This window comes from Miniopterus natalensis, chromosome 17 (assembly GCF_054644295.1).
Source record: "Miniopterus natalensis isolate mMinNat1 chromosome 17, mMinNat1.hap1, whole genome shotgun sequence".
Lineage (NCBI taxonomy): Eukaryota > Metazoa > Chordata > Mammalia > Chiroptera > Miniopteridae > Miniopterus > Miniopterus natalensis.
In genome coordinates, this window is record NC_142097.1 from 23591199 (window position 1) to 23599764 (window position 8566).

An 8566-nucleotide genomic window follows, 5' to 3' on the forward strand; every position below is an offset into this window, starting at 1 on the left:
GGGAGCCTGAGGAGAGGGGAGGAAATGGGGGAAGCAAGAAAGGGAGAGTCTTGGCTTGTGGCTCTACCCACTCTGATCTCACACCGACTTTCCAGCCTTCATCTTCCTCTATTCCATTCTCTCCACCTACTTGCTGGTAAGTGACCTCTCTGCATCTGTTTCAACACGGGACTGAGTCCCAACTATTAAATCAGTTGATGTATACTTCTAAGTGCTTGGCACAGGTCTGGCACATAGTAAGAGACAGTACTGTTATTATTTCTGCTCTATGTAAGGCCTTTGTTCCAGCCAAATGGTCCTACCTTAAGGATCCTCATACACACTGGGTGCTTTCACCCCTGGGCCTTGACTCCTCTGCCTAGAATGCCCTGCTTCAGATGGCACCCTGGGCTCGGATGGGAGTGGGGAAGATTTCCCAATCCTCAGAGATCCTGTGCTCTTCGGTTAAGCCAGTGGTGGCACTGGCCTATTTCTGCCTCATGTCAAGGCTGTGCTGGTCTTACATCCCATCGGGTGTCTGCTTGACTCGCCTTTGTGTGCCCCATGATCCCCAGCTGCACTGGACAAACTAAGACTCACTGTCTGCAAGTAGAGCTACTTAAGTTGCGAAGGTACAGGTCTAGTGGGAAGAACAGAAAGGGTTCTAGATGAGGCTCTATCACTTAGATGGTTTTCTCAACCATCAAATGGAGACATTATGCTTTATTTTCAGGCCTGAGATACACCCATATCACATCAATTGGATCAGTGTTCACAAACCTCCTGTTATATGTTCACACATAATTGTTTTTGTGGGTCCAGACAGCCGATTTAATACTGGTGTTGCTAGCTTACCTCAGAATAATCCTATTTGAGAAAACTGGAGGTCCTTAGAGATGTTAACAGCCTAACACAGGACCTGTACAACCTATGGCATGATTCCCTCTTATTTCACCCCATCTTCTGTGGTCCTCTGTGGGTTTGGCCTCCAGTATTGCCTCTAGAAGTTTCTCTACAAAAAGCCCTTTTGTTGTACTCAAATCTTGGTTTTAAACAATGCCACTTGTTGGAGCCAAGTGGTAGGTTTATTAAATGAACCAATTTTGTGGGATCTTGTTGAAAGCCTCTATCAGAGATTAGAATCTATTTTCAGGTCAATTGCCACCGGCTTAGCCTCTCACCAGACCTTCTCCACACCCACTTGTTCCAGGTTGACCTTTGCCTACAAAACTGCAGTTGGCAACAAATAGGAAGTGTTGATTCCTTATAACCTTAGCAGTTGGAAGCGTTATTTCAGTATCTGAAATTAGGGCTGGTTATGATCCACATGCTGGGAGAATTAGATTGTGTTTAACAGAACGGACCCAGGAGACCTTGATATACTTTGTTATTGTCCTTTGTCAAGAGATAGCCTCTTAATATTCAATTTCTGCTTCTGAAACACTTTAGTCACTTACACTTTTGCATACCTTTTCTAGGGGTTTATAGCTTAGGTGAAGTCCCATACCTAATTTTGGGACTTGAAGGAACAAGCTCACTAAAGGTTTTTTTGGTCTGTTTGTTCAGGCCCGTTGAGCTCTGGGTACAGACAGATCCCCTGACCACTTCTGTGGTTCCTTTACACACACAAGACTGACTGTATAGTATATAAAATAGAATCTGCAAGTCAGATGTTTCTGAAAACAAGTTTTATTTAAATAAGGGTTTAAATACATTACATAACATTAAAACTGAAGGGGGGAAAAAACCCAAAAATCAGTTTACTTCACATGGCATTGGGCAGCTGTTGCTAGTTAAGTTGCAAGCTCTATAGCTAGCTACACGACTGACACATCAGTTTGAAATCTGTTCCCTTGTCAAAAGTTTAACTCTGATAGAAGGCTGGCCTCAAATTCTGGTGTTTGGACATCAATTAGCAAGGATATGTCTGGTCAAAAAGACCTTGGTGGCAAGCCAGATATCCTTATCACCCTCACTAGAGAGAAGGTGGCTGCTCTAAGCTCCACCCACCTGCTCAGGTTGGAGATCTTTTGACTACGGAAGGCCCCCTCTAGTGGTACAGATGCCGTTGCTGCCTTACCCCTCTCCTCTCAGCTTCACCGAAGGCTGTTCAGGTGGTGACATTCTCTGAGGGCAGGGAACTCTTGTGAGGAGCCGTCTGTGATCTTGGGGCTCTGGGCTTGGCCGAAACATCACGTTATTGCTTTGTTTCAGGCTGGACACTGCCAGGCGCCTACTGCTTGACCTCTGTTTAAATGAGGGACTTCAAGACTAGACAGCATGGCTCTTTTCAGTTTATTGCATGAAGGAGTTACACTAGTCCAAGTTAAAAGCAGACCCCAAATGGTTACATTATACAAGCTGTGAGGTTTTTAAACTTGTGACAAGGGACAGAAGGGAAATTCTACTCATTGCAAGGAAATCCTCACTTATGCTTCAGTGAGCCAAAAGCACTTAAAACCCATGAACCTTCAACTGGTCGTCCTTAGCCAGTCCAATCTGCAAAGAAAAGAGGGCAAAGTTTTAAAGAGTGGATTGAGAGAGTTAAAATCTCCAATTCTGGTGCAAAACAGTCCTGTCTTCCTGCTTCTACACTGGGCAAGGAAAGTCCAAGAGCCAAGGTGCATACTTCAACCACCACGAGCACAGTGGTTCTCAACTCAGGGTACTCAGTTAAAAACCAATGATGTAATAGAATTTTAGCACTTAGGGAACAGCCAACCAGACAACCTATTTATTTTCGTACCTGTCCATGCAATTTAAGCATGTAATCTTTAAAAGTACATCCACTGAAAAAGTAAACTTAAGGCAGACAAGTTCCTTTTGTTTCTGGAAATACATTTGTCCATGCGCTACAAAACCATTTTGCTCAGCCTTACAAAATGAAAACTTCTGTTTCCCCAGCAGAAATTAAAAGACTGGGCAGGATCTGAGATTAGCCAGGGCAGAGGCTCAAATGCATCAAGTGACCGAACTCACCTCTACGAGGAACTGGCATATGTTCTTGCGCTGGTCACCCTGCAGCTGAATTACTTCTCCATATTCTGGATGCTCAATTACAGTACCATTGCAGGCAAATTTCTGCAAAGGAAGCAAAGCAAATTAGGCCTAACAATACTAATAACCCCCTTTGGGAAATAATACAACAAACACCCCCACGTGAGCACGTTAAATGTGAATTTCCTACAATGAAAACCTACCTTCTTAAAAGCCTTCACTAGTTTCTTTTTATCGTAATCATCAGCGATCCCTTGGACAGTAGTAAGGGTCTTCCTGCCGTTTCTCTGTTGAATTCTTATATGGATATAATCCTCAGTGCCAGCAGGAAGCAGATCATCACCCTTACTTGCATCAGCAAAGGGGTCTGGGAAGAAAGGTTAAGTTTAGAGCCGTTGTGGCTCAGATACCACTGTCACCCTCCCTTCCCGCTGTATCTTTTGTTGAGTGCAGAAAACTAATACTGAAATCGCCAAGGACTGGGTCAGATCAGACATGTCCTTTGTGGGCTCTCCCGGAACAGGTCAATCCGGGACGACCGGGTTTCCAAGCCCAGTCGAAAGCCTGGGCCTCCTGGCCCGCCCTCGAAAACCGATCACGTGTCGGGGGAGCCAGAGCTGGCCGGCAGCGCCCCAGTCGGCTGATGCAACCGGCCGGAACCCGAGCTCCGAGGCGGGGCCAACTTCCCGCCCCATTGGCGCGCGCGTTTGTCACTTAGGGCTGGTGCCGCCTCCCTCCGGGGTCCGCGACAACGGCGGTGACGTAAAGGACGTGACGCGCGGGAGGCGGGAGGAGGGCGGGTGTGGCCCGCGGTGGCCCCGGAGCCATTAGTAAATGCGCCACCCGAGCCAAGGGCTGACCTCTCGTCCTATTCTTCCGGTCACACTCAGCGGCCGACCCCAAGGCCCAGTCCCCACTGCCTACGAGGCCAGACATGTTCCCTCCGCATACGTTTACTTAAACCCAGAGCGTTTGGAAGCTTTCCGAGCCCCATCTCCGGGCCTAGACAGCCCCGCCGCCCCGCCCGGGCCTTCACCCCGCGGGACCTTCCCGTGGCTTACCGAAAGAGTGGAGGTTCTGGATAGCGGACATACGATACGATTCCTTTTCCTCGGTGGAAACGGCCTGCGGAAGGCTGCGGCGGGAGAAGGCGGGCGGGGGGGACGGAGCGTCGGGAAGCGAGGGGGGCTCAAGGGGAAGGTTGCTGAGTCCTCGGCGGCGGCTCAGTCACTGGGGCGAAGGGGCGGCGCCTTATTCGCTTATATAGCCGCCCCTGCGTCGCCGCGCTGCCCTCACTTCGACCCCGCCCACGGCGTCGTGCCCCAGCGCCCAGGCGCTGTCGCTTCCTATTGGTCCCGGGTGGGGACGCGGAACTGCGCTTGCGCAGGAACTCAGTGCTGCTGGAAGGGGGAGGGAAAGCTTGGTCGGTCTACGTGCCTGTGCCGTGCGGCAGGTAGGTGTCGGCGGCGAGGAAACGGGCGCGCCTGCGCACTGGGTGGCCTTTCATGGTGCGTGGTTTTGACCCCGCTGCAGCCCCGCCTACGCCAGAAGGGGTTTTTGTGGGGTAGGCTGGCTGCCTTCAGCGGGGGTCTGGATGCGGAGCCTCCAACACTGGGCGGGTGACCACTGCCTCGTGCTCGCCTAGTTACCCACTTCCCCTTTCTTTCCAGATTTAGGGTGGCACTTTAACCCGCATACAATAATATAACCCAAACTTCGTTAACCTAAAAATAAAAAGGCCTGTCAAAGTGAGAGACCACAAGGGTTTATTGGAGCTCAGGAAGAACAGCTATTTGGGAACCATTAATTTCAGGCAGAAGCCCCAATGATGTTCCCATTAGCAGTGGGGAACAATTACATAAATAGAAGGAAGGCATTTCTGTTGGTGCAGATAACGTGGTGATGTTAATTTTATACAATGTGTGTAATTTTCAGTCCAGTAGTCAAAATAACTGCTTTCTTGTTATCTTTGTAAATAGTTCTTCGGGACACAGTGTCGTCCCAGGCCCCGTCCAAAGGTTAGTTTGTCCTGTGCTGACATTCCAAGGTTTGAGGTATCAGCCCGCGAGGCAGTGCCTCAGCTTGGCGGCTCTGGCTCCATTTTAAAATATATATGTATTTTGACAACCTTAACTTCATGATTTAGATTAATTTATAATAATGATATCTAAGATATCATTAGATGAATCTAACCTAAAGATGTGTGAATCTCTAAGTTTATCACTTCGATCATCTAAGGAAAGAATGCCCAGCTCATTGGCATGCGTTCAAGAGACAGTAACTGATTCTGGGGGAGAGTAGCTGATTCTGGGGGCCAGAGAAGGATTCAGGCACTGGAAGAGTGTCATACAAATTGTGCAGGGTAGAGCCTTCCCAGCTAGATGAACTAGTTCCTTCAAAGCGGTCAACGTTTCTTGCTCTTTCAATTTATTAATTAAAATGCTCTCAGTTGCCGGGGTAAATAAAGTGGTTTTAGACTCCAGGGCCTCCAGGTGCCAAGCAGGTAGGGTGACGGAGTGCAGACAGCGAAGTGGGACGTAATGGGGTGTGATGGGGGCTGGGTAGAGAGTTACAGGCTGCAGGGATTACTCACCAGCAGCCCATTGTCCTAGATCTTTTTCAGGAGAACCTGGAAATCCAGATATTTATATGTAAAAAAAAAGATCTCTTGATTTTTAAATGTTGCCAATAAATTGAATTTTTGGACACCACTGTTGGCTCCATAGACTGCAAAGTGAGAACCTGTTCAATAAACCCCGAGGGAGTAAAAGCTAGGTGGACTTAATAGTTCTGATTCTGTGTTTACTAAGTAATCTTCTGAATAATTGGCTTCCGTGATATCAGGAAGGAGGAACCATGGCCAGAAGTCGTGGGTATTCAAGTTTTAATCCCACCCCAGTCTAAGGAGCGAAGGACCCCACCTGCCCTCCACCTGGGAACCTTCACACTCACAGCCGTGGCTGTGCTTGAAAGGGGAAGGGGAGGGGGAGAGTGACTGACTCAGAGCTATTCCTCCAGGTGCGCACACATATGAAAATTTAAAATAATAATGTGGTCCAGTTTGTCAGTCTTACCTTTTAGGAAAAGGTCTTATTGAAGAAATCCTTTCTCTGCCTGGAGTTTGTAAAGATATTCTGTATTTCCTTTTGAGAGTCTTAAACAGCTTTGCTTTTCACTCTTAGGTCTTTAAGCCATCTTGAACTTATGTTTGTGTGTGGTGTGAGAAGGGCTCTAATTTTTTTTCCTATACGGATAGCCAATTGCTCTGGCGCCATTTATTGAATGATGCATCTTGGCTCCACTGATTCATCACGCTGCCTTTATCATAATCGTGTTTCTGCATGTGTGCGGGTTCGTTTTTAGAGTCTTGGCTCTGTTCCACTGGTTTGTTTATCTCCAGGCCACACCCTCTTAATTAGAGGCGCCCTACACAGTGTCTTGATGGCCAATAGGATGAGCACCTCCATTTTGTTCTTCAGAATTACCTTGGCTCCTGTTGGCCCTAGGTCTCTGCTCAGACGTATGGTGTATCACCCCCCCCCCCATTCTACACCTCAGCGGTTCTATGAAGCACCCCAAATTTTCTCATTTTAGGGTGTTGGTGCCTGCTCTCCCTGTACTTGGTACATTCTTTCTTCCTCTTTGAGGACATATAAGAACTTTTAATATTATAACTTGTGGCCCAACATGTGGATTTTTTGCAGTTTGAGTTCTTGAGACTGCTTACAGAGGAAGGCTCTGCTCCTTGGACTTGGAAACTGCCTGCAGAACCAACAGTCTCTCTGTGCTGCTTGATTTCTGTTGATAAATAACCCAAAAGCTTTCATTCTAAAGCCTAAACAAGAACTAGGACTGTGACAAATGCCTAATCATACGCTACCCATTGTTCTTAAATCACAGCCCCAGTTGCTGAACACTGGGTCAGCCGGCTGCTGAAAAGTTCAGTTGCCCCCATCAGTCAGAAAACAAGTGATGTAAGTTTGTGGTCTTGCTTCTCCTAGCAACCCGTCTCTTTAATCATCAGCTCTTTGCAACTATTGTCTTTAAAAACCCAGCCCCGTCCTCTCCGTTTTGGGACGTGTCTTTGGTTCATACCAAGGGGATGTCCCGGATTTGCAAATCATATATGAATCAAGCTCCCCTTTTAATTTCCTTTGGAATTTTTGTTAACACCTTCATTTGGCATCTCCCACTCATCCTTCCGGGCTGAGCTGGGGTTATCTGTTTTCCTGAGAAGACTGTGTTTGGAGGGAGCCCTTCTTTGTGCCCTCGCTATTTTGGCGTCTATCACACTGCCTTTTGCCTCCCTGTTCCTTGGACTGCCTACATAAATTGCTGAGCCCACCTGATGTTCCCTGCTTAATTCCCCATGTATAAAAGGAATGGCAAAGCTGGCCTTTTTTGAGCATTTGAGGGTCTTGCTTCCTGGCAATGCCCTCACTTTGGCTCAAAACAAACGCTTATAAAAATTCTGTACAGGTTTGGACCTTCTTACCTTGACATCCATGAATCTGGCCCTGCCTTCCCTTGTTTGTCTCCCTGCCTGGCTGTGAACTCTACTGTGTATGTGTGATAGGTACCTGGCACACAGTGGGTGCTCAGTGCTTATCAAATGAACATGTGGACATACAATATAGGTGCTTAGTTACTAGGGATGGCTCCAGGCCATGACCTCTGCCACCCTTCTTTTTCCTCCCTCCCTCCCTCCCTCCCTCCCTCCCTCCCTCCCTCCCTCCCTCCCTCCCTCCCTCCCTCCCTCCCTTTTCTCTCTCTCTCTCTCTCTTTCTCTCTCTCTTTCTCTCTCTCTTTCTTTCTCTCTCTCCTTCTTTCTTTCTTTCTTTCTTTCTTTCTTTCTTTCTTTCTTTCTTTCTTTCTTTCTTTCTTTCTTTCTTTCTTTCTTTCTTTCTTTCCCTCTCTCTCTCTCTCTCTCTCTCTCTCTCTCTCTCTCTCTCTCTCTCTCTTTCTATTTTTAAAAATATATCCTTATTGATTTCAGAGAGAGGAAGGGAGAGGGGGGAGAGAGAGAGAGAAACATCAATGATGAGACAGTCATTGATCGGCTGCCTCCTGTGTGTCCCCACTGGGGATCGAGCCTGCAACCCAGGCATGTGCCCTGAGTGGGAATTGAACCGCTATCTCCTGGATCATAGGTCGATGCTCAACTGCTGAGTCACGCCCGCCGGATGCCACACTTCTTTCTTAAAGGTTTGATTCTGGACTCCAAAAGGAGCTTCTGGACCTGGCCTTTTGGTGCAGGGCAGGGAGGTGGCCCCGGGTAAGCCACATTTCCCAGCCTTTCTTGCAGGGGTCTGTTTACCTCTCAGGGCTGTGTTTTATCTCCCATAAAAGGAGAACCAGGTAATTTCTAAGGCCTTTCCTAGGTCTAACGTCCAAAGCTCAGTGCTCCCAGGCTGGGAGCATTTTGAAGGAGGGGCTGCAGGAGTTCACCATCCAGTGCAGAGGCTGGTCTGGCCCTGGGAGCTTGTGGAGTAGTGATGGAGCTAGGGTGAATTAGTCTCAGAGTGACATCTGAGCCCTCTGTTAACACTGTCTCAATCATGACTCTGCCCCTAGTTCTGAGGTGCTGGCC

General features: G+C 47.9%; 1 protein-coding gene across 1 annotated transcript; it reads right to left on the reverse strand.

The window, feature by feature from the left end:
- Positions 1–1652: 1652 nt before the first annotated feature.
- On the reverse strand, positions 1653–4156 carry EIF1 (eukaryotic translation initiation factor 1). Its single transcript, XM_016215052.2, has 4 exons — positions 4038–4156; positions 3180–3343; positions 2959–3060; positions 1653–2478 (listed from the first exon to the last, which is right to left on the reverse strand). The coding sequence occupies exons 1-4, from the start codon at positions 4066–4068 to the stop codon at positions 2434–2436; spliced, it is 342 nt and encodes a 113-aa protein (XP_016070538.1). The 5' UTR covers positions 4069–4156; the 3' UTR covers positions 1653–2433.
- Between the last annotated feature and the right edge of the window lie 4410 nt (positions 4157–8566).

Coding starts and splice junctions, on each gene's coding strand:
- EIF1 (XM_016215052.2), bottom strand. CDS start 4,068: ATGTCCGCTATCCAGAACCTCCACTCTTTCG. Junction 3,061..3,179: donor TAGTGAAGGCTTTTAAGAAG/GTAGGTTTTCAT, acceptor CTTCCTTTGCAG/AAATTTGCCTGCAATGGTAC. Junction 2,479..2,958: donor TATGCCAGTTCCTCGTAGAG/GTGAGTTCGGTC, acceptor TTTTCTTTGCAG/ATTGGACTGGCTAAGGACGA.